The 26,510-nt window shown below is 42.7% G+C and overlaps 1 protein-coding gene across 1 annotated transcript; it reads left to right on the forward strand.

The window, feature by feature from the left end:
• efnb2a (ephrin-B2a) lies at positions 1 to 26,207 on the forward strand. Its single transcript, XM_037488622.2, has 5 exons — positions 1 to 809; positions 11,243 to 11,526; positions 19,673 to 19,765; positions 20,757 to 20,867; positions 22,388 to 26,207. The coding sequence occupies exons 1-5, from the start codon at positions 697 to 699 to the stop codon at positions 22,792 to 22,794; spliced, it is 1,008 nt and encodes a 335-aa protein (XP_037344519.1). The 5' UTR covers positions 1 to 696; the 3' UTR covers positions 22,795 to 26,207.
• Positions 26,208 to 26,510: the final 303 nt, after the last annotated feature.

The raw sequence follows: 26,510 nt of genomic DNA on the forward strand, positions 1-26,510 counted from the left end.
TCAGAGCAGCGCCTGAGGCACCATCCCTACGCAGTGCGCGAGCGTTTCCGGACGGATCTGTAGCATTCAGCCGCATGACTCGTTGAGGACCTCTAGTATGAGAACTTCCATCTCAGATCCTTTGATTTCGTTCATTCTCATATTTAATCATTTCCTTTATTTTTACCATTCGACCTCATTGATTCCTGCGTGTCATTGTTCTGCTGCTGTCGGCCACAGTTTGTTGCTCACTACCAGCCGCCGCAGCAGAACTGTCTGAAAGGGGAATATCTCACCATTCCACCCCAACATCACTGTCCTACTCTCTGCTGCATCTCTGGATTTTGGCGTGCACTCCTGGACTATAACGCAGTGGGATTTACAGCAGACACCGACACCCTTTTCTCGCTGAGGGATATATTAGAGCGAGGTGAAGCCTGCGCTCTGAACGGTGGGAGAATACAAAGCCGCTGTCCGCTAAATGAACTACTGGTTTGCGCTTTTGGTTTTTTGGAACAGGTCTCTCTCCTGGAGATGCACTAGCAGGTCTTTTCGGGGTTTGTGGTCCGTGCGCTCCCCACTGGATCGGGATATAAGGTGAAGACATTGCCGCGGTCAGCCTTTTCTGGAGCGCTTGTCCTCCGTTCTATTTTTTTGTGGACATATTTGGTGATTTCAAGGAGGATCGTGCACCAAGTGGAGGCGCGTAGGCTAACCATGGGTGACTCGATGTGGAGATATTATTTTGGAGTTTTATTTATTGCTTTCGAAGTGGACTTGTGCCGGGCGCTGATCCTGGAGTCCATCTACTGGAACACAACAAATACCAAGTAAGTGAGACACAGACACGCTGATACCTGGCCCGCGTAGCGCCGTGCGTGGTGCGACGATTTCATGCCAGACTACGTGGAAAAAAAATGAATGTCGACTTGCCGGCTTCTGTGGTATTTTACTACATTCGTATTCACAATTATACATCGTCATCTTTACAATTAAGAATATAATGAGTGGAACAAAGAGCAGTCAGCGCAGCGTGATTTGCAGTTGAATTCATATTCGCTTCTTATAATCGCCGTCTTTTCCCTCAACAACACAACGCGGTAATATCATTTAACGGGTAATACTAAGTAATATTTTGTCAAAAATGTAAATACAGTTTATATTTGGTAATGTGTTTGCCGCGTTTCTCAGATAACCCTAATACTCCGTAAACATCCTAAATCGATCTCTGCTCTGCATCTTAACTCCCAACATGTTCCATCTGAGTTTTGGTTGGTATAACTGAGAAGAATTGGTGTTAACAACACGGGTAATTTGTCTAAAATGATACAGACATCATCCACACCACCAGCATGAGTGGAAGAGGTTGTATTTAGACACACTCACTGCTTTACTGCTTAACTGATTTTCCGTTCGTGTTCTTGCAGTTGGGGGATATTTACGCGCAGAGCTCAGCAAGGGCCCGCTACGCCGTGCGCTACGCTGGCGCTCAACATCACACGAACTCAAGTTTGTGTGCTTCATTCTTTGGATGTGTGGCTAATTTTGGAGGCTTGACGTGAATTCAATTTGAAAGTAAATTAACAACTTCGGTTCCTCGGTTAATAACAACTCCGAAAGTATTATAGTTAATATCTACCTGTAAAATGGCCGAATCAATTAAAAAGGGCATACATTTGAAACTACATTGAGCTTCCAGCCCAATCCTTCCCCTCGCCATTTTTGTTGCCATATGCCAATGTAATATTGCACATCATTTATAAGAGATCAGAGGGAGAGCGGTATTGCTGAGTCCGACATGACGAGGCGTCACGTTGCCGGGCCTTTGACGCTCTGTTGCGGGTTTCTAATACCCAATGTGGAATTAATGAAATAATGAACGAGCATAAATTCAAGCGGCATTTTTATGGGAAATAGAGTGGGGGAGACGAAAACCTTTAAAAGACCGACTGCAACCCGCCATTTCCTTCGGTCAGAATCCTTATGTGAGCGGAGAAGCGGGCGGCTGCGCTCGGCTTTATGGCTTCAGCATCCCCCGGACCACTGGTGGGTTATCATTTTGATGTTATTTGGAAAATAATTTCGACACACATCGGCCTTAATATTCCCATATCATGTGACATATTCCTATAATGTCAGACCGGCTATTTCCAAATATGCATATGGCGACCAAGAAAGTAAATTACCCCCCCCCCCCTAAAAAAAGCTATCTTTCTCCTGGTATACACCCTAGTTTCAGCCCGGCGCCCCTCTTTGTGGCAATTTCGTCACATCCAAACTCTAACTCGCTCAATAATGCAGCTTTTTTTCACCCCTGCAGCCAGAAAGTCCCCCCTCCCCCACACAGACACACTCTCGCCGTATCCTGCCAAAACCTTCTTGAAATACGCACAATGCGACTGTGGTCGTTGTCTAACAGGTGTGTGTTAATGCGTGGCAAAGAGCTGCTGGATCTTATTAGTCCGTCGAGCCTCGAATGTCACCGCGCGAGGAAACAGGATTTGTCCGCAGTCTGTGGGACACAGCTCTGGGGTTCTACGTGTAGCACGTTCGGCACGCATCCACATCCATTCCATGTTATCATTCGAACATACATTACACTATGATACACTATGTTGTATGTATTATACTGTACATTTATATTTGATAAATGTACTACAAGCAATATAATGGTCTCAGAACATTTTAATTTTTAGCACAGACCTTAATTTGAAATACTATAAAAATGTAGGCATATGTGCTGTGAGTGCAAACGTGAAATAAACAATAAATATAAACAAACTAAAAATAAATAGGTAAAATTGGTAAAAATAGTTGTGAGGGAAACTTTGTCAATCCTGTTGTTTAGGAAAGGTGAAATCTGGATTGGTATGATATGGTCCTCTACTGACTAATTCAGTTCCCACTATGCCAGACAGGGTTGGCCAGACAGCAGGATCAATCGGTTTTCCCCTGACGGACTCGTGGATATCAGAACTTGTTGTAGGGGAGAAAGTGTCTGCAGGCTGTAGTGCAGAATCAGGGCGGGTTATGTCTGTTTCTCCTTCACCTGAAGGCAAATACATACAATTGATGTACACCTATTAATACAGATACATTATGGCAATAGGCAATATAATGATTCTTTTCTCTTGTGAGTCATATAATACGACAGGCAGTAAATACATCTAAATCAGTTTTGTCTTTAACAAGATCCGTGGTGTTCAATAGAGTAAACAATTATTCACACATTTGAATTAGGTGTAAATAAATCATTGTTTTGTAAGCTTTTAAGTGTAAAGTAAAATAAAGATGATTAAATATACCTACCTGCTGCATGCTCTCTGTTTCACTGGCTGCTGTGCTAGGTGTGATCCTACATGTCTCTCAGCTGTATTTAAGCACAGAGAATAACAACATCAGTGAAGTTCTTTAAAAGGATGAAACTGTCAAGAATAAATGCAATTGAAACAAAAAAAACCAGTTACTATCGGGTGAAAAATATAAAATGATATGTGGAAAACTAATCTGAAGAGAATGGCTCGACATTAACGATTTGAGGCACTTGTCATTTGGACAAGTACGTTAACGTTACTTCAGCGTTTCACTTGATGCTGAGCCTGTAATATTGTACAAATAATATAGGTAACAATTAAGGTGTTTGTAAACATGTTTCAAACATTTAATGTTACAATTTCTGATATTTAACGTTGAGTACCTAACGTTAAATTAAACCGTTATAAATTATGCTAATAATGGCTTGCTTGCTTGCTAAGTACGAAGCTGCTGACGCTAGCTAACGTCACTTATGAAGAATGTATTAGTTTCAAATCGGTAAAATAAAATCGGTATAATAGAGGTAATGAGTGTCTCGGACAAGTCTCAATGTCGAGCCCTGAAGAAATGTATTTTGATTAGTGATTAGAATGTGTCACCATCACTATGATAGCGGGAAGGTTCCTTAAGTCTTAAAGCAGTTTGGCTAACAAGGCCAACACTAGCTGTGTAAACGACCACAGTGTTAATCTAAAGCAGCCAATGTGTATATGAAATGATTTGTTTGAGATGGAAGTACATAATGTTACCTCTTTACAAGGCTTTCTTCTCCTCCTGCTTCTTTTCTTCGTTTTCGACCCTTTGCACCGGAGAGTTTGGACCTTTCGATTTTACATTAGCTTGATCCAAGTGTGCCCATTGCCTTGCAACGCACGCAACCATAAGCTCTGCAGTGCGGGAATGTCACGCTCTGCCCCCACTTCCCAAAAAGAACGTATATATTTTCAACATATAGCGAGGGCACCATGTTCATATGTTTTACTCATGTTTTTTTTTCACCTGGGTTTTATTTTGTTAATCAAAGTTGTTGAGAGAAAGATGTGTTATGCTAGAGGGCGTCCCCCCACAAATTTGGTGCCCTAGACGGTCGCCAATAGGAAGGGCCGGCCCTGCACACACACACACACACACATATATATATATATATTTATATTTGTATATGTATTTTTTATATACGTACATATAGAAAATATATTTTATATATACACATATTAATACATACACACATACATATCTAAATACATACATATGCAAAAGAATATATTAAAAATATTAAATAAATGATTGATATGTAACATTCTACATATAGATTTCAGTTTGCTGTCTCTCTATGAAGGGATCGCCCAAGAGTCCTTTTGTTGTTTCAAAATACCTTCCTCATTGAGAGAATATAAAACATTGACGCTTGACACTGTAGCTGTTATTAATGGAATTTAAAGCGTCCTTCCTTTGGATTTTATGAGACAGAACCAAAAATGCTTCCCGCTTCTGAGCAAGTAAAGGACTTGGGCAGCCACAAATATAGCTGGCATTCCGCAGAAAAAGTGTGTGCATGTGCACATTCTTTGAGTTCTGTCCGGGCAAAGAGTTCAGAGGTAAAAGGCCAGAGAGCGATATCATTGTGTGACCGGTCACTTCAGTCTTTTTTTGGTTAATACCACGAATGAGGGCCATCTTTTGTTTCAGAGAATCAAAAACAATTACATAATTGTGTGGTTCAAGTTCTCTAATGGAAATTAATGATTTTTGTATGCAAGAACATTTGGGACATTTCACACAAAGACCTCTATCTTTCTCACTGATTCTTTGTATTATTCCGTACCAGGAAGAGCACACAAGTCACAGTTTGAGATCAGGGGGGAGCCTCTCCTTTTTAATACAGCCAACCTATGAATAACTTTTTCTTTGAGTGCAATACCCCTTTTCACAGGTTGGTCGTAGTGAATATCTTTACATTCAGCAGTCCAGCAATATGCTCATTGGCCCAAGTTGTCCCTGCCTCTGCATCTTTTTTTCAGTTCCTGTTAGTCCCCCTCTTTGACTATTCAAGGAAGAATGAATGTTAGAAATGTGAGGGCTTTGTATGTGTAGGCTGGGGTAGAGGATAAAGAAACTGCTCGGCTCTCTCCCGGTGTGTCTGTGTCTGCCCAGTGTGTGTGCAGCTTTTCCACACGGTCCTGTCGTTTAAACATCATTGTTTGCGCTCTACTACTTTACTGGATTATGCGTGAATCTACCACAAAAGAAAACAACATGAGAACGAGCCCACCACCTCATTCCCCCCAATCTCAGCATCACATCAGACACACCTCCTTCTTGTGGTAATCCGTTTTGTAGTTGGTAGGAGAAACAAAAGAGAGACCTACTTTACATGGTTTATGTAAAAGGAGCACTCCCTCTCCTCCACTGCAGTTCATTAAGAGATTACATAGAAGCCTAAAGGCTCCTTGTGATCGGGCAGTGAGGGGGCACCTCTGTGGGTCCTCTTTTGTGAATGTAGGAGGCGGGGTTTCCATCCTGAATGACTGACGAGTCCGTGTGCTGAATGTCGCGAAGAAAACCTCCCTCTTCCTCCGACTAGCTGTCCTTCCATAACGCCTCTAATTGTCTCTAATTTGGCGGTTTCTCTCCAGCCCTGAGCGAGAGCGAGATCCGTTGCTTTCATTTTGCTACATCGATCAGCAAAGATGGCGAGGGGAAAAAATAGAAAGTGAAAAAAACTGCCGTTTTCGTTTCAGTTTTCACACTCTCAGGGTTATAGAGGTTTTTAATGATCACTGCCAAGAGAAATGTTTTTGTAGTGAAAGAAGAGTGAAAGGGATAAAATAGAGAGGGAGGGGGGATAGTATGGGGTCCCTTGGGGCATGGAGGGTAATTATGTCCAGCCCTGCTCAGAACTCATAGACCTGGATTACAGGATGAAAGGTAGGCCGAAGCAGACAGAACGATGAGGACGAGGGGGCTTCGGGTGACGGCTGGCGTAAAGACCCCGGTCCCCTCGCCCAACAGAGGCCAAAAGCCGGGGGCGCCACGAAGAGCCGCGGCCGGATTAACCCTCACTCTACCCCAGCTTGGCCTCTTTTGTCTGTTGCCTTAATGAATCCTTGCGCCGCAGCTGCAGATTCAACAGTTGCTCTTGATCTGCAGGAAATATTCCCCCTCCTTTCCCTTCTCTTGGTTTTCTCATAACCCTGGGACCACACGAAGAGAACTTAAGACGAGGGTAGTCTCCGGTGCTCTGTTGTGTCACACGCAAATCCAGCAATCCAGTGGTTTAAATAGAACGCGAGCGAGCTGAAAGCGAGCTGACCGAGGAAGAGGACTACTTCTTTTGTTGTTTTTATTTTTTTCACTGGCAACAGATGCAGCAGTCATTACCTCAGCCCCCGCCTTCCCTCCCACCCACTCTAAAAAAGACACCAAACTTAAAGGTGAAGGAAGGTGGTTGGAAGATAATTGTGAAAACACATGTTACATGGCAAATTTACAAGTCTCCAGGAAGCGTCTGCAGGGTTAGTCACACATGAGGAAGAGGCTGACGCCTGGTTTAAAAGCTGACTAAAATCTAAAATGTACAGCTCCATATTTGATCATCTATCTATTTCAATGCTTTTGTTGTCTTTTTAATGTTCCAGCCATCACAAAGCACACATCGTTGCTTCATAACTCCGGGAAATCTACATTAACAGCAGCTGTCTGATTATAGACAGTTCATTCTGAAGTTTTGAGTTTGAATAAAACCAGTTTGACTGTTTGGAGAGAGCTCATGCACCTGTATCGGCCCTCACCTTTCCACCCAATTTCCTGGCGGTTGGCTTGGAGACAAGAGCCGGCAGCTCTTTGTCGGAGCGGTGTGTCTGTTGGAAGGGGAAATGGAGGAGGGCAGGTTGCCTGAGTGTCGTTTCTAACTATTTCATGTGGATGAAAATTTCTTTCTTACCTTTAATAACAAAGTACATACATTGATGTACATGCGCTGATTGTCACTGATTAATCATTACAATAATATATTAATAAAAAAAACACCAGAAACTTTGATGAACTGAATTGAAACTAACTGACTTGGTCAACAAATGCACTAATGAACTCACATGAAATATTTTAAAATTTTTATACTTTTCACATTGTTTTGTTTTATTCTTTTAAATGAATCAGGAGTCAGCTGTTGTTTGTTTTGGTATATTTGGTTTTTTTTTATGCACTAAATACTTCAGTCAGCCACCTCAGTTACCAACATTCTTCAAGTGAGCAAAATGACTATTGATTGACTAATGATTGTGAAGAATTTGAATTGTAGGCTTTGAGTTTGTACTCTTCGATGTATTATTTTGAAAATGGCATAAGTGAGCTGAAAGAGAAGAACAACTCTTAATAAGCTTTACATTTTATATTCATGTCACTTTCAAGCTCTGCAAAGCGCTAGTGTGAGCCAGCTGACCGAGGATAATGGTTAACTGTATTTAACAGACAATCAACTCTGTGAACTCAACTCTTGAGTAAATGGAGGTCTCCATATTAAATCATAAAAGTGATTGTGATGACAGCCTTTAATGTGTCTCATGCCTCATCTCTGTGATAAAGGGCTCTCAGCTCTGTTAAACAGGACTTTTTAGGAAACTAAAGATGGGTCTGTTAGGTGTGTGCGTGGGTGGGGATTTGTTGCCCTGAGGAGGTGGGGACCAAATGCATTACACACACACATACTCCACCATCAAGAAAAGCATGGCACACGCATGCATGTCCACACAGTCTCCATCTTCATTTCCTCTCTTATTCCACTCTCTTTGTGTTGTCTCTGAAGAGTCGGCTCATGTTTGCCCTCAATCAGCCTCTTGGCAGCTTACCTTTAAACCTACATCCAAAGTATTTTTCTTTGTTGCCATTTATTGAATGTTTTCATTATACTGCACTTTGCTGTAAACCAGCTGGCTCAAATACAAGAGGGTAGGAAAGAGGATGCTGTGTGTCGCTGAGGCAGATCTAAATTTTGAACTGTAAACGCAGTGAAAAAACAGAAGATAGCATATCTTATATTAAGAAAGAGCTGGGGCCATGTTCTTAAGTGCCTGTGCCTGTGTGTGTAACCAGCTCTCCCTGTTTTTTATTTTCGTGAAGGGTTAGTCATGTTTGATCTCCTGCGAGTGGTGATAGCCCCAATGCTAGCAGAGCAGCAGGTTGATAGTATTGTCAGAGGTGTTGCTGAATGATTCACCTGTCCACCCTTTATGCATGTGTACAGTAGGTGTGGGCCTGTGTGTGTGTGTGTGTGTGTGTGTGTGTGTGTGTGTGTGTGTGTGTGTGTGAGTGCGGAGTGTAACCACAGTTTGACATTATTCCATTGTTGATGTTATAGATTTACCTTATGTCTCATTTCCCCATGAGCTGTTGGAAGAAACAGTTTAAGGGGTGGCGTAAACCACCCAATATCTTATAAAGTACTAGTTATACGAACAACAATTCAATGAAAAACTTAGCAAGTTGTATTCTTTGATGATATTGCAGCAGTGCAATACATATTTTTTTATTGGAAGCCTGGCCAAGTATCCTGCAAAATAAAGCCATTCACAGTCATCATCAGTAGAATGTTGTACACTGTTTGGAATGCAGACTTACTCAAAACATATCTCAAAATACAGTATTGTTGGCATAATTCCATTCTGGAGATATAGTATACTGAATAGTATGCTAGAATGTGTTAGTATGCCCCGCTCTCTTTATGCCTCCACTCCGCATGGGTCCCAGGGCGTATATATTTATGCCCCTGACTGAAGCACTAGTTTGATTAAGTTAAATAAGGGCACCACAAGCTAAGCTACACACTAACACTAACATGTGTATTCTCTGAAAGATAGAATAAGCACATACACGCATGCTTTCACCCTCGTATAAACACACATGCCCACTTGGAGGTTTGGATGAAATCTTGCAACACAATGTTAATGTAAAAAAAAGCTAAGGACTTCCCCCCATCTCTCTAACCCCCCTCCTCCCCCTCCCTCTGGCAGGCACTGCTGTTCCCGTAGATACCCTTCCTATCCCTCCCTCTCTCTTCCAGTGTCCATCACTGGGTACACTGTACCACCACTGAGTGTGTCCCCAGGCGGCAGAAAACATATTTGCCCGGCCTAGTTAGCCTCTGCGTGTGCACATGGTATTTTGTCCATTCTGTGTCTGAGCTCCTGCCGGAAGCAAAGAAGATGTCGGAGGAGGAAAGAGAAATAATGCATGTATCTGTGTCCCTACTTTTGAAAAACAAAGAGTGTCTGGCCAGTGCCACCCATCCCCTGTGTGTTGGCTCCCTTGCTGCCCCTGCAGTGGCTGTTGCAGTTGGGGGGTAAAAGCCGTACACTCTGGTGCTCCTCACTGGAGCAAAGTAAGTAAGTAGTAGCGGTGACCGAAAAACGAGTCGATATGAAGAAAACAACAAGCCTCTCATCTGTCAGAAGGAGGAAACAGTCACAAGCATCCCGCACATGGTCGCTTTGTCATTATCTTACTAGAGTCAGCCTGGGTTGCTCTGGAATTAAATGCGGTCCATTAGTAAGCAAGGATCGCCAATTACCATTAGCATTAGTTTCATCTCCTGCGTTAGACAGGTATCGCCATCGACTGGTACTGCCTTCGCGGTCGACTGCATCCCTGGTTTACAGATGAAGGTTTGTGAGGGAGAGACTAAAGAAGAGAAAAGGAGGGAAAGGAACCAACTAGTAATGAAAGGAGCAGGGGATTATCAGAAGTCCATTGATCATTTTCATAACTTATTTGAGTTACTCAGGCTTGTACTCTGAGCCGGACACCTAAAACAAAGTTCGAGTGAAGGAAGAGATTAGACGAGTAAAGAAAAAAAAACAATGAGTGTGAATACAGATCGGAGGAGTAGTATAAATCTCAGTCAGTGAATACAAGCATTAGCCGTTAGAGTAAATTTACTGTGAAGCACAGAATATAATCGGGTCCAGGGATGTTTTTTTGTTGGCTTTTTAAAATGTCACAAATCTGAATAATTCCAATAAGATGTCATCAAACATGGGCAGCAAATACACAATAAGACGGGAAACAATTCGTCAACAGGTTCCCATCAAATTTCAGTCAACTAATAGTTTAGTTAACCCACCGATGCAGGACTATATCACAGAAAAACTCGCCACTGTTTATGCTCATTATGCATAGCACATAACGTACATACGTCAGTCAGTATCAGCCGTATTTGCAACGCATTCCTGTTACCTGCACTAGTATTCACAATGCGCCATTAAAGGCCTCCAGGGTTCCATAGTTAATATTTTAAATTGTATCTAAGCGTGGGAAAATTGGTTTAGCAGATGAATACAAGCTTTTACCTCAGTTCCAACTGTGAATGTGTGTGTGTATGTGTGTATGGGAGTGATAGAGAGAGAGAGTGTTTGCCATCACAGGAATGCTGCCGGGGCTCTCAATAGTCAGATACTAAATGGCAACATTAATTTACATTTGGGAAGAATTTAGGGAAATTTAACGGCACTCCCAGATAAACCACTCCAAGCTCTTTGTCTGTTTGTATGTTTCTGCTGTAGCTCCGTTGTGATTGGTGAATAAACTGGGCATTTTTCTGTTTTGTATGCCAGCGCTGTTCTGCCATTTCCCTGGCACCGACACGTTGTCTTCTCCTCATTTATCTGGTTCATTATTCTTCTCTCACTGTCACAATACTGAGGAAACGAGCTGTGATTTAGTCTTTAGATATGGGGTCACTTTGAACCACATGCGCACACATATACACACATCACGCATTTGATTATTCTTCATCATCTAAAATGAATGGACTCAATCAGTAATTATCACATCAATAATTAAGCCGACTTGTATCTTTTTGAAAGATATCGCCTCAATGCCAAACACTCCCATGGATAATAAATGTCATCATCTGTTTTGATACCCTCTTTCTCTTTTTCCCTGCATCTCCTTTCAGATTTGTGCCAGGCCAAGGCGTGGTATTGTACCCCCAGATTGGGGATAAGTTGGACATTGTGTGCCCCCGCGTGGACAGTGGGATGAACGATGCTGTGGAGTATTACAAGGTATACATGGTGCCTAGGGAGCAGCTGGAGAGATGCACCATCACCAAGGCCGACACACCCCTGCTCAACTGCGTCAAGCCCGATCAGGACGTCAAGTTCACCCTCAAGTTTCAGGAGTTCAGCCCCAACCTTTGGGGCTTGGAGTTCTTCAGGGGCACAGACTATTACATCATCTGTAAGTACATGTCACTCCCTCAAGGGATGAATAACTAGGCTTGTTTAAGGGGGAAAAAAACAGCTGGCAGTGACATACCTTGAATTGTTGTGGTATTTGTATGTTTTTATATTTTTATCGTCCCAGTCGACAGAGGGGATGAATTGTTTTCTTCAGTTTTGTGCAAAATCGGTACAAGGTTTATAATTTGGGTCTTCATATAACCCTCACCTTCATATACGTTTTTTTCAACCTCCTTTAAATGTTGTTAATGCACATGTTGAGATATAAAGGAAATATATTTAGGGGAAGTTGATGACACTTCATTAGCAGATTGTATTAATCATCACAGATTGAAGCTATCTAAAAGCGACGCACCGATAGAGATATTGAGTCTGAAGCTGTGCTCATGTACCTATTAATATACAGCGGGTGAAGTAAGTATTGAACAGGTCACCATTTTTCTTAGTAAATATATTTCCAAAGAAGCTATTGACATAAAATGGTGACGTGTTCAATTCTTATTTCACCCGCTGTAAATCTGTTATAGTCAAAATGTAAGGTCCATTTGAAGTTGTGTTGAAAGCCCATTCAAGAGAATCTGTAGTGTAATCAGAGTGTATAAACCAACACAGAACTCTTAAAAGTCCTTTCCTGTGAGACCATACTATGCACAGTCACCCTTCAGTCTCCTGTTTCAGATGTGGCCCCTCTGCATTGCTGATTGCCTGTGATGCATTGGCACTGCTCTGGGAGAAAGTTCTGATGGGGTTTAGTGACGACCCCCTGGTTTGAAACATGGGAGGTGGACTGAACCATCTGTGTGGCGCTGGTGTACCGCTCATAGGACCATCTGTGAGGTTCTGCCACAGCCATCTGTGAGCTGTCACAGTAGGGGAAGGCCATAATTCTGACTGACTGAGTAGAAGGTAGAGGATGAAAGGAGAGTGAAGAGAGGAGGAGGGATGAGCGGGACACATCGCTTCTTATCAAAAAGTCTATTGCTTGACAGGAAGTTGAATTAGTTGTCGAAGTAATGGAGGGGTGTGTGTGGTTTGGAGAGACGGGCTAATGCATGTGCGAAAGGGTAAACACACGCACACACACCTTCGGGAATCTGGAGCTGCAGCTCAAAGCATGCAGATGCAGTCCTCTTCACTTATTTCTCTCTATGGCTTTCGCTCTATCAAAGCCTAGGCAGACAGTATTTCATTTTTCACCGCCTCATGTCAAAACTCCTCCTCTTCATCAGCCTGCAGAGTTTACAAGATTAAACAGATAAAGCAATGCAAAAATTTAAATCAGAACTTTAAAAAACAAGTTGTAAAATCAACATCTCCCGCCCCCACCAACCACTGCCATTCCACCTCCCTAAATGCTAATGTGTAGCCAAAAGGGTGAATAGAGAGAGCTGATTCTCCAGTGGAGTGTGTCAAGTTTTTGTTAATTGCCTCTTCTTGGCTAGCTCTAGCCTCACTGCTTCTGCTCCAGCAGCCCACTGCAGTTGCATCACAACGCTATTTTGTGTACTCTTTCTATTTGGTTGAATCAAACGGTTGGAGAGGCTCCAGCTTTGCATGTGTAAACACCTGGAGTGAAGCACACACACAAACACACACACACACACGAGACAGAAAAGGAGAAATGTGCAGAGGTGGGCGTATGTGGAATTAGACTCCTGGTTGGTTTTACCTTGCAGTGTCTTTCCCTGAAGATGCACCTGTTGGGTTCCATATCCACTTTGGGTTTGACTTGCCCTTAGTAGCGCTATGTGGAAGCATCTCCTCCTTATGCTGATGTGTGTCTGGCCCCCGCCTTCTCTCCACCAGTGCTGTCCAAGATGCATTGTAGTGTTACACTGCTACAGAAAGTTCATCGCAAGGATTTCATTAGTCTTTTGGAGTAAGCACTCGATACGTGGACCAGCGTTTAATCCTCCACTTCTTCTCACAATTGCAAAAGGCCCCCACATCAAAACTGTGGAGTCTCGACCAATTGGATTAGTGCGGCCTTGTGTTGTATTGTGAGGTCAGACCTAGATTAGATGGATATGCTCGACGCCACCCCCCCATTACTTCAGAACCACCTATTCAAGCGTCTTTGACATCAGGCCTCAGCATTGACAATTTCTTCCTGCGCTGTCCTGCAGCAGACAGGCGGCCAATGAAAAAAAAGGATGCTGAAATTACATGGTCTTGTGTGTGTGTTTGATTGTGGATGTGTGTGATTGTGGGATCGCGTGCGTAGCAAAGGGCTAAACATGGGACGCTTTTGTGTATTTTGTGCCAGCACATGGCAAACACGTGTATGCGTGTTTGTGTAATTCTGAGTGCCTTCTTTTTTCAGATGTGCAGATGAGTTTGATGTGATGGTTTGCGGCAGCATGGCCTGCAGCTGAGAACGTAGTAACATAAGCTAAAGAGAGATAGAGAGACAGGGATTTTTCAAAAACACTTTCTTAACACTCCAAGAAAAACAATTCACAATATCAAGTATTTTCTTTGGACACAACATTCATGCTCCTGCCAAAGTCTAGTGTCATTCAACAGTGGTTCTAAGACCACATTCAACTATAAAAGCCAAAACAAAAAACTGGAACAATTTAATATATAAGGAGCCTCCTCTCCTCATTAGTTTCTTCACCTTGCTCCGCCAAGTTGACTCCAGCCAGAGAAGAGGGTCCACTGCAGGCGTGTCGGTCAGTCCAGGACCTCAGGGCGTTGGATCCGGAGGAGCACAGCAAGCTGCTGAGCCCTGAACTTCTTGCGTCTCTTTTTTTACTTTTAGTTTCTGAAGTCTGAAGATCTCCCGATATGTGAGACCTCTTTTGCCTTCACTGCTCATGTGAGACCTGATTGACTTGGCGAAGTCCTCTTTGTCGGAAAAATAATCCTCCAAACGTACTCCTTTAGTGATCTGCAGGAACCCCTTCATATAGTCCACAATGTAGCCTCCAGAACTATGGAATGCCGTTTTAGTCAAAATTAAATAAATTAATAAATACACGATAATGCATAATGACACTGCATTTCATAATAAATAAATGAATAAATACACGGTAATGCATAATGACACTGCATTTCATAATAAATAAATGAATAAATACACGGTAATGCATAATGACACGGTAATGCATAATGACACAGTATTTCATTTCACGTTCTTATATGCAAATCAGGGGGCGTGGCTATCTATCACACTCGGATATCCGTGGTCAACTCAGCCGACACTTGAATTTTAGTGCACGTTTATGCTGACATTTACGGTACCATTTCTCAAAGTTTGGTCCGGTTACTTGCTCAATACCGTAAATTTCAGCATAAACGTGCACTGAAATTCAAGTGTCGGCTGAGGCTCTGTTGTCTGTTCTGAATGTGATAGATAGCCGCGCCCCCTGATTTGCATATAAGAAAGTGAAATGAAATACTGTGTCATTATGCATTACCGTGTATTTATTCATTTATTTATTATGAAATGCAGTGTCATTATGCATTACCGTGTATTTATTCATTTATTTATTATGAAATGCAGTGTCATTATGCATTACCGTGTATTTATTCATTTATTTATTATGAAATACAGTGTCATTATGCATTACCGTGTATTTATTCATTTATTTATTATGAAATGCAGTGTCATTATGCATTACCGTGTATTTATTCATTTATTTAATTTTGACTAAAACGGCATTCCATACAGAACTCTTACAGCTTCCATTCCCGTAGTCAGAGGACTCACTGTCAACAGCAGAGTCCTCCTCCATGCCGGACTCAGACTCTGCTGCTCCACTTCTCCTTTTTGTGACAACCTTTTTAGTCTATGTGCCTTCTCCTCTTCTTTTCTTCTTTCTCTTCATTTGAGGGGCCTTGACTGTCTGTACCACATCTAACACCTCCTCCCTCACCTCCATGGCTCTCACTGTGAGACACTACGTGGGCCAGCAGAGGAGACCTACAGCCGGACGACACCTTTTTCACTGGAGACACCACTTTTGCCGTGTCGAGATAGCTCTCTTGTTATCACCTCATCACAAATAAACGGAGGAACGTTGGACACAATGATTTTTACAGACGGCAGAATGGGAAAGAAGTTGCCGTTCACCTCAATCCCGTACTCTATGACGAGGTCTGCGTCTTCCACGCTGCCAACAAAAATGACCACAGCCCCATTAATCCGGGCTGCAGACTTCATGTTGCTGTGGCCGACCATCTCCCCCACCGCCAGCGCCGTGCTTCCTCGTTGGCTCCGTTAGCCCCATGTCGGTGTTTAGCAAGCCGACCAGCGCGAACTGATCAGCACCAAAACACACTACGGGGACACCAACACCCCAAATATGACACACTCATTTAACAGTTTAACAGTGGATCAATAATCAAGAAAGAAACGCTATAACGCTCTCAGCAACTGAGAGACAGAGAGAAAGGATGGCAAAAGCCAATGAGCGCTAACGAGAGCATTAGGGGGAGGAAATAGAGAGGAGAAAGTGAAAAAGGGTAGAAAAAGAGGGATGATAAGCTAAAGAGGGCAGAAGAAGAACATGAATTTGCAAATTTGATCAGGAACCTTTTTAATGCGGAAAATAGCCCCATTACGTCTGTGCTACTCGGATTGTCATCTGAATCTAACACGAGCTCTGAGCTGAACATTATTCTCATTAAAGTTGATGTGGATTAAAAATGCCCTTACGTTTTTTTTTTCACCCAACACACCCAAGATCATTAGATCATCACTATGAAATTTAGGGGGACGTTATTATTATCACATTATGATAATAGCAGACAGGTTAATTCAGCAGCAGTCAGCGCTTTTTTAGTGCCTGCGTGGCTGAAAACCTGGATATTTTCCCTACTCTCAATCAAACTAGGCTTTTTTCACCCCAAATTGTAGTAAAACATATTTGCTGTAAAAATTACATTTTCAACTTAAGTTAACTTCAACTTGAAAATTACATTTTCAACTTAAGTTAACTTCAACTTAAGTGGATCTAAATAATGGATTGAAAATGTTTTTGTTTTGAGAGACGGTAGTGGTGATTATTAGACAACTTTGTGTCTTGTTTCTGGGGGTCACAAGGGGTCTGTCGACACGAAAGCACCCCATGTCTCGAGTGATTAGCGTACACTGTGATGGCGTCTATTAATCAGCCTGTAACCCTAGCTCTTTGATGAGGGTTTCACGCTCCACAGCAACCCATCGGAGGGCAATAATTGCTCGTGTTTAGATCATAGCAGCCTTTGTTTCGCCTCTTCTCTTTCGGGACCACATCCTCTCGCTGTCCGTCTGGTTGTCCCCGCATTGTCTTGCTGTGTGCAACGCACTTACCTTCCTGAGAAACGTCTTGAGGCCCCTGTTGCCATGCCTTTGCTCAGTTTCATTATGCGTGGCCGAGCATTGTCTATTAATTATACCCACGTAATTATACCCACATAAGAAACAACGTTAGCTAGGTGGGTTCCAAGTGTTATCTTTCAAGCTGTACATGTGCCTTGATACGACACACACTTTTGTCCAATTTGATATGAAACAAAACTAAAATATACTTTTAAGTTTACAACCTATAAAAAGGATCAAAAAGATATTAACCAACACCACTCTTTAAATGCAACATTAGCTTAAACACCGTTTGCCACTCTGAAACTAGCTCAAATGCTAGCACAATTATTTCTTCCGATTTGAAAAAATAGATTCTCAATTTGCACAGGGAGACGGTCCATTCTCATGATTTGACATTGGATAATGTTGCTAGGAATGGTATATGAAGCAGAGAAGGGTCTTTTGTGTGTTTACAATGCAAGGGTTGGAGGGGTTGTGGTCATGTGTGTTGAATGCTAGCACTAATTTTACACATGGCTCTAACACAGTGCAGTTCTTTTTCATAGTTCTGCCATAGCCGGTGAGTGATTCTACTGGATAACTGCTGTGTCCTTTTGCAGAGCCTGTTTTGTTGCATGTATCTTTGTTTGAGAGTGTGTGTGTGTGTGTCTGGAGGACACTTGCTCAGCCGAAGAACTCCATCTTAACCACATGGCTAGCGCTAGGTAGCCTTGGCCCATTCAACTATTACATTCTGTTAAAGTCAGGCTTGCCGGCTCTTCCGTATTGGCATAGTGAGTGTATCTTTTACTCTGCATTTAAAGGTGAAGATAAGGTAAACAAGAGAGGACAGAACAAAGAAATTAGGCGGTTATACAAAAAAATGTTTGGCAGACAGAAAAGTACCTTCTGTGCAGTCCACCGTGCTCCACATCCCCCGACGTTGACCCCTCAGGCACAAGTGCTTTTATGCACGCCTCAACATCTCATGAACCTCACGTCTAAAATGGCATCACACAAACACATTACTTTGTAGTGATTGTCACTTAACATTTGTTAATAATATCCTACATGATTGTTGAAACCAATGTGTGTTGTGCTAACAGGTTTATGAAATGAATACATGCAAGCACACAGACACACACAGGCAGAGGAGCACAAGCCATTAAGGAGCTTTGTCTGCAATGTGCTTTTCATTCTCCACTGGAAAAGCCATAGGTCAGCTGGAGAAGGAGACAGGGGAGAGATGCATGGTGGGGAGGAGAGAGGGGGCGAAGGAGTCCTTGTTAACATGCTCTTTGTGTCTGATGCCATCATCGTCTCATTGAAGCAGGGGGAGAGTTGAAAAGGTAGGCAAAAAGACAACAACTTGGAGGAGAAAGAGAAAGCAAACGATGCAATGCTTAATTAAAAAAAATGTTTCCGTCAAGACCTTGGCACCTGCCTTTCAGTACCTCCGGACCTTAACGGCAAGGCTTTGAGTGCCGCAGGGATAGAAACATGTTGAGGTGGCGTAGGGGAGGGGGAGCGGGAATGTTCATGGGGTGATGGGTTTAGGGACGAGGGTAGTGGCAGCAAAGTGTGAAGTGTGAGAGAATGAAGGCGTGTTGTTCGAGGAAAAATACAAGGAGAGGCTCGAGATGAAGCAGCGGGAAGGGGAGTCGATCGGGGCCAGTGTGGTGGTGGGGGGGTCATAGTGAATGTGGGCCAGTGCGCGCTGGTGCGAAGCCAAGCTGCTGAGCTCTGGCAGATCGTTAGCCTCTGTGTTACTGACCTGATAGACCACAAGCTCTACTCCCCCCACCTCGCTCCCTCCCTCCCTTCCTTCGCTCCTGTTCCCCGTCACTCTCATGATCCATGCAAGCTGCATTAATACCAGCCACCTCAAGGGGCAGCACAGATAGAAGCAGAAGAGCTGAGAGGCAGAGTAGCAGCTACTGGGCTTGAAAGCATTCAGCTGATTGAGCTTTGAATAGGTAGCCTTGCATATTTCTGTATGTGTGGCCCACATCACTAACAGTGTGATACATCCAGAGAATCCTTCATTCTTCATTCTTCGGCATCTGCTTACCGGGTCTGTTTTGTTCCTCATGTCACATGTGGGACGTCTTGCTCCACCCCTCCAGATTACTCTCCTTACATCTGCCGTGGTCCCATAACCAAGTGTTTAGGGGTTCACTTCTTTGTTCTGTCTTTAAATGTTTTAATCAGACCCATTAAGCTCTTTACATCTGAATCCTATTGAGGTGTTCATTACCTGCCCATGTTTTACCATTTCTCCTGGGAATGTACCGGTTTATATTCCTGAATATTTTTTGTCATGTTATCCCCAGGCTTTTCACTCTTCTTGAGCAAGTTTTTCCCCAATCTGAGCTTTTCAAGGTGTTAAAAATCCTTTAATTGGTGTTCTTTAATGACTGGCTACCTCTCTACCTGGAGTGTGCACAAATGCACAAAATCCCCTGAATTCCCCGTAGCTGGATGGCTGCCATCATGGTAGTCATTGTTGTTTGCCTCTCTCAGTCTCCCCTCTCCTCACTTCCCTTAACTCCTTCATGAGGCCCATCAGCACAGTTAAAAGGTATTACAGTCACAATTGCTCAACTTAATTGACTTTGGGGATGTGAAATATTCCAGTAGCGTGGAGCGTTTGAGGTGAAGAACAGGTGAATTGTGATTTTAAGAAAGGGGATATGAATCATATCCTTCCTCAGAGGATAGCTCTCAGTGTCTCAGTTGGCTTTGGGAACTGGCTCTTTTTCAGAGATAGGCTTACGGCTTTTCCTCAACATAGCTATTTTGTACTAGGTACTCGCAGCAACAGCTAACTGTAACCTTTCTCTGCCCGCTGTAGCTACATCTAACGGCACCATGGAGGGCATTGACAACCAGGAGGGGGGAGTGTGCAAGACCAAGTCCATGAAGATAATCATGAAAGTGGGACAAAGTGAGTATTGTATTATTGAATTACAGTTGTGAGTGCCTGCGGGTGTGAGCAGGGAGCCACAATGCAGCCCTAGTAAATTGGGAAAAACTGTGTGAGACTGGCCTAATAAGGTCATAGGAGGCTGTGCAGCATACTTCTCCATCGTCTCCATGACACCTGGGACTGCGAGGGGCCAGGAGATGTAATCTAGTGGAAACACACTCACACACTTGCATGCGCATGTGCACTGGAAGCTTCTTCTGTTATACACCCTTTCAACTAGGATGGATTTACACATGCAAATCTATTTTACAGGCACACAAACACATACATTGTCCCCGAATGGGCAATCTACACTCTACGTGTTAAGTACACATGCACTATAAGCCCCATGAAGTCACACCCAGACAGTCTGGACCCAATACTTAATCACAGCAATAATTATTCATTAATTAGTCCCGGGGGTCAGACCTCTCAGCAAGACTGGCTCCATCCTTTGTCGCAATCAAGGTAGGCAGGGGCAGGACCCAAATGCAGATTTCCAACAAAGAGACTTCAATTAGAACAAACAGGATGACAGGGTAGACCATTTACGAACAAAATTCAATGACGAAACAAGGTACAAAAGACACACAGGGCTAAACTACACTGGGAAGGTGCAGGTGATTGGACACAGGTGGAAACAATTAGGAACACAGCAGACATTCACAGGGGATTACAGGCCAAGGCAGGAAATGAAGGTAACCCAGGGACACAAGAGGCAGGAAACTACAAAATAAAACAGAAAATAATCCTAAACTGTGACATCCTTGATAATTAGTCAAAGCCGCTGCCCTTGTAAGAAGTAACAATAAAGAACAGGTGCTGAAAATTGGGTCTGCCGCTTAATAGAAGTGAAGAGAATCTCCAGTTTGAGGAGTTTCTCACAAATCAGTGGTTTTACATCATAGCCATATCCTCAGGGGAAAGTTATTTCTACATTATAATGACGTGTCTTTTCCACATCTTTTAGATCCTTCTGACCCTATTTCACCCAAAGACAACCCCACTAGGGTACCCTACTCGCCCAAGAACTCAGATGGCAAGGAGACCTACAACCCCAACGATGTGCTTGAGAAACCAGGTGAGATCCTAGACTTGCTTAAATCCAAGGAAATAGGTAATTGCAGAGAGGAATTATCGACACAGTTTTGCATGTGGGCGGTAGATTGTTCGGCATGCTAAGAGCAGATAACACTAAGTAGAAGAATGCGTGGGTTTGTGTGTGTGTATGTTACTGCAAGAGTTACTACGGTGTGTGAGAAAGTGAAGGAAAGAAAGATCAGCTATTCATCAGCCAGTAATTGAATGTTGCCCATAGTAGTGATAGGTATCTCCGGCCTCTCAAGGACTTGAAAGGTATCTGCACTGGCCACATTCCAGCATTAAGTGACATTCTCAGTAAAGGATCTGATCACTGTCTGCCATCTTTTTAACAAATTGCCATTTCTACAGATGTGTACTTGTTTATATACCAAATCACAACTGTTGCTAAGTGCAGATTGCTGTTATCTCTGTTATCATAATGCATTTAAAAATCTCCCAATTTCTGCAGTGAGCTGTGCTCAGAAAAAAAGAAACAGGAAGGGCCCATGAACAAACACAAGCTGAACTATATTAACAATCTTCCGTTATTTCCCTCTTGTGTACTGGCTAAAGAAAGGCCCAACGTTGAGCATGCAGATTGGCCATTCATAATAATAACTTTCATCCACAGGCATCACCATCTTGCTCTCCTGCTTTTTTTATGCCTCTGAAGCTCTGCCCATAGCACTACAACACTCATATGCTCCTGGTAGCTGCCGGGATGGAGCATAATCTTTATGTTAAATGGGAGGTTTCTTGCTTTAGTCCGCCTGCCATCCTGTATCCTCTGCCCCAACCAGAGCAAGTTCTCAGGAGAACAGCGGCAGACAGGGAGACACAAGAAACCACACCCCTCCTTGAGGTGTTTGATGTTAACCTGATTGCCCATTCTGGGTTTCATAATTAATTCGGCGCAATGGCATCAAGTCCTTCTGTCAAATTGACTTCCCTCTTAGTTAGTTAGAAAATGTTGTTCTTTCATAATATAATTGACATGAGTGCCATTTGCTTACCCCAGCCATTGTATGTCCTATCAGGCAGCACTTGCCTTAGTTTCAAGGTTGAAGTCTTCTCCGGCTGAATTTGAATCGGTATCGATCGAATGTGACCTCTATAAAAAAAAAACTACATTGGCAGTCTCAGACGCTGTGATGCTGGGCAGTTTAAGACAACCTTAACTGTGACATGATGAAAAGATTGTGAAGAATGGAAGAGAAAGCCAGGCAGACAAAAAAGCAGCTTCCTTTTCTCTCCTTGTAGGCACCAGTAGGATTCTAAGCTGAAGTGTTTTTAGAATCCTGTAACTAGCCTGTATCTGTCAGAATTGGGCAACTGAATAACATTTTGGTAACTTTCCAAATCCCCAAATCACGCCCGCTACGCAGTAATTAATATAAGAGGTTGTCCCTCTTGACTTGTTGATATGTGGCCAGCTTCTGGTGTATAATTACAGGTTTACAGGACTGAACACACAGCTCATTTTATAATTTTACTCACGTTTGCCTCTCTGTCTTCCAGGTGTTGCGCCCAGAGAAAGCAATGACAATGACAACAGCGGGAAGTCCTCTAGCATCATTGCCTCTGAGGTTGCCATCTTCATTGGCATAGCTTCAGGCAGCGTCATTTTCATCATCATCATCATCATGCTGGTCCTGCTGCTGCTCAAGTACCGGAGGCGGCACCGCAAGCACTCGCCACAGCATGCGGCCACACTGTCTCTGAGCACGCTGGCCACGCCTAAACGGAGTGGAGGCGGTGGGAACAATAACGGCTCGGAGCCCAGTGACATCATCATCCCCCTCAGGACTGCTGACAGCGTCTTCTGCCCGCACTATGAGAAGGTCAGCGGTGACTATGGCCACCCGGTGTACATAGTTCAGGAGATGCCGCCACAGAGCCCAGCCAACATTTATTACAAGGTCTGAGGTGGAACTTTTCAAAGCAGGATACAAACTGGAACAATCCCAGGCAGAGCAGGTTTTTAGTTTCGGCTGACGCAATCACTCCCGATCCTTATCTTTTTGTCAACACCTCCTCGTCTCCTCCTCGATGTTTTGTCACCACTTTCTCTATCAAAGCTCAATGCTGATACCTTGTCACTCTGGTTTGGCCCCAATTGGTGTGGACCGGATGGATGGAGGGCTGAAGAGAAGGCTACTGCTGCTGCTCTGTGGAGCTCTTTGGAAATAGACAGGACGATCTCTTCTTTCTCTGATGCTGCTCCCCCTTTTGTTTGTGTGTGTGTGGGAGAGTTGTGGGATCAGAGTTAGATGGATGCGCAGCCTGTTTTTTCTTTGTCTGGGATGGAACGAATGGGCAATTGTATGAACAAAGGTTTGCTAGCATGAGAGGAGTGTAGGAATGTGTGGCTTCACCCTAAGAGAGACTACTCTTTGGAAAAAGAGGGAGAAAGAGACAAAATATGAGTGAGGAGATGCAAAGGAGAATACGGGCTGACCATGAACATACAAAATGGCCGCCCTCTCCACTACCAGAGAGACTCTGTGAGTTTATCAGTCGGACAAGGAGGAAGGAGAGAGATTCTCTTTGACTTTGCTGACGGACTCTGAAAAATCACCATTCACTTGCCACCCACATGATCACCATCACACATTCACCCACATGCACTGACACACTGTCCCACCAGTCGTAGTGACCTTTTGGGGTCTAAGTGTGGATTGTACCATTCCTCCCAGATGTTTCAACAAATAACACCTTTCAAAAGATATTTGAAGGTCTGAAGGAAGATTATTATTGTTTGTACTGTAAGCATTTACTGAACTTGTTTTTGGTCTTATATGGTTTTCATATCCATGTGTAGTTCAAATGCAGATTTGTTCTTTAGTGACAAGTTAAAGCGTGATGTGATGTTGAAACACAAGAGTGGCAAGAGCGTGAGCAGGGTTTTTTTGCGCACCCCCGCCAGGGAATAGGGCGTGTGTCAGCTCTGTCCAGGAGGCTCCTGGAAAGAGTGGAGGACTTTCATATGCATAGAGCTGCACTTTTAACCCTTTTTTGGTACCTCCACTCTTCACAGCAGATGGAGAGAGACACAGTGATACCTTGAGATGTGTGAGCAGCTGAATCCCGTCAGATTTACTAGAAAGGGCACGCCTCAACCTCTCTACTACCTGGGGTTTTCAGATGAGAAAGTATTGTGGGCAATAAGAAATCCAATTCGCCTTACTGCCATTTTTCGCATCAGTTGAAAAACAGACCCGAGATTTATTTGAGGTTAGCAAGCAGGCTCAGACAGCTCTAGGTACTGTAATGTTTACCCCCAAGGGTCCAATGATGAATAAGGGGGCCTTCAGGCCCCAGAATCAGCATGGCCGGTGCTGTCCTATTCTTGTTTTTTTTTTTAAAGCACAGAGACGTTTTTTAGATTGTCACTGTTTCCTTCTCTCAATTAGCATTTCCATATTGTGATTATTTGATTTACTTTTTCATTTTTCACATAATTCATGTACATCGAAAAAAGGACATTACGAAGTAGAAATAAAAGCAGGATTTATTTAAGATAAACACAGAGCACAGGTGTTGTCAGCCCGTATGGAGAAGATGAAAAATAATAAGAAGTAATGTTGATATATTATATTAGAAGTGCACATTATGCAATCTAAGTTTTCGATTATATCATATCTCCCATATTTTCATGAGCTTTCACTTGGGATCTTGGGAAAGAGGACCGAGGGTGGGGCCCTTTTCTAGTAGACTTTTCTGTCCCAAAAAAGCTCTCATCAGTGTACACAGGGGCAGAGTAGTTGTGTCTCCCACACTCACTCAGTTTAGCATCTCCCAAAAGATCATTCTCATGAAGACCCAGTGAACCCAACTCTCCTCATACACACCTTTCATGTTCTCTTTTCCATGTGTGTACACGCTGTTGAAGAAGTCCATATTTCCGGGAATTTACATCCATTGATATCTTTGGCTTAGGATCATAAACATGATGTAAGCTGTTCCCAGAGGATGCATCAGCCCATCATCATCATCATCATTAGTTCATAAAGAACTTCAAAATCTCACCGAAAAGCCAAGCCTTTTATGATCTGAGGTTTGTGCCTCTAAGAGGCTACAAAATCTGCAAATATGCAATTTTTATTTATTTTTTTAATCGATTCTGAGAAGAAAAATACCCAAGGAAAGTGTTCTTAACCAATGTAACAACAAACAAATGACACAAACTAGCAAAGTATGTCACACAAGCCTGCATTATTTGTAGTGTTATTTTAACCTTTTTCTGTTTGAACTATGTGCCGTAGTACAATGGTAAACTGTGAAAAATGAAACCATTAAAAAGCATATATATATCAAACCTAGGTGAACAGGCATTCAAAAAAAGATGAAAAGAAGACACACATAAGAAATGGCTGTTTAGTTTCTCTGTCTGCGGCAGAATATGACAATCTTATTAGTTTATTTGAATCTGACGTCCTTTTCTTAGCTGCCACTCGACTAACGCTCTCCCAACATTGACCAGGTTTGATTCAACCTATTATGAAATGTTGTAGCGATGCTGTGAGAGTCTTAGCCCTGAAGGCTACGAGAAGCGCCTCAGGCTACTGTAAAATGCCTTGCTCGTATGGTAAGCCCTTGGTCACTTGACTCAGTAATTTTGCACCGTACTTCTGTAGGTAAGAAACTGTAAATACATTCATGTTTGTATTGTATATGGATCCTGGGTTGTTACAATAGCCTTATTCACATTTTTAGGAAAGTTAATGAAGAAAAATAGTGCAGAAAAATGGAATACACCAGTAAAACAGAGCATACTACTTTTTTGGTATATAGCTTATGTACATATTGACCCAAGAACCCAATAAAAACATTTTTTATAAACTCTTAAAGCCAGATGTTTTGTATAAAATTCGAATTTTTTGCTATGTATTTTAACTAGCGCTCGAGCCCATGTCCTCCCCCACTCCCTCCCCTTTTGCACTGTTTCCATGGTAATTTGGTTTTTAAAAAAAAGAGAAAAGTTGCCAAACTGATTGCTGCATATTTGTGCCATAAATGTGTACCATAAATATTTATTGAATTAGTTAATTTCCTTTCTTTTTTGTTCTGTTTATGATTTAACTTCAGTCCAGTTTGTAAGTAACACAGTATTATATTTGCATCCTTTGTTGGTCCACCCCTTGTTTTCTTTAGTCACGTCATGGTTACCAGGTGTCTGTTGCCCTGTTTTTCCTTTCTTTGCAGTTTGAGATGACCAGGCGAGGAAAAAATGGTTTTAACATTCAACAATTTAAAACAACTTTAAAGTGAGGATAGACATTCCACCAGTGAATTCCACAAACTGAAAATGTTTTCAATAAAATGTTTTTCCTATGGACGCGCTGTATGTCTGTGTTGCTCTTTTCCTTCCATAAAGTATTCCATTTCTTACTAAAACTTTTGGAAGGGGTTGAGGAGAGGGCTCTGTGCTGGCCAATTAAACTAGAAGAACTCTAGAATGAAACTGAACCTTTTCTTTACGGAGCAGTTTCAACAATTTTAAAAGCAAACCCTTGTAATTAGCAACATTTGAGTATTTTCATTTAGTAAAGTTGGGGTTTTGAAAAATCAGATATAAACAAAAGATGTATTATCTGACTTCTAAAATGGGGTCAAACCTCCTACACTTTCCACCTAATTT

The sequence above is a fragment of the Pungitius pungitius genome, chromosome 10 (assembly GCF_949316345.1).
Source record: "Pungitius pungitius chromosome 10, fPunPun2.1, whole genome shotgun sequence".
NCBI lineage: Eukaryota > Metazoa > Chordata > Actinopteri > Perciformes > Gasterosteidae > Pungitius > Pungitius pungitius.

Bases quoted from the DNA above. Each gene is read 5' to 3' on its own strand.
- efnb2a (XM_037488622.2), top strand. From the start codon at position 697: ATGGGTGACTCGATGTGGAGATATTATTTTGGAGTTTTATTTATTGCT. The intron at 11,527-19,672 runs GTAAGTACATGT...TGCCCGCTGTAG, and splicing joins CACAGACTATTACATCATCT to CTACATCTAACGGCACCATG. The intron at 19,766-20,756 runs GTGAGTATTGTA...CACATCTTTTAG, and splicing joins AATCATGAAAGTGGGACAAA to ATCCTTCTGACCCTATTTCA.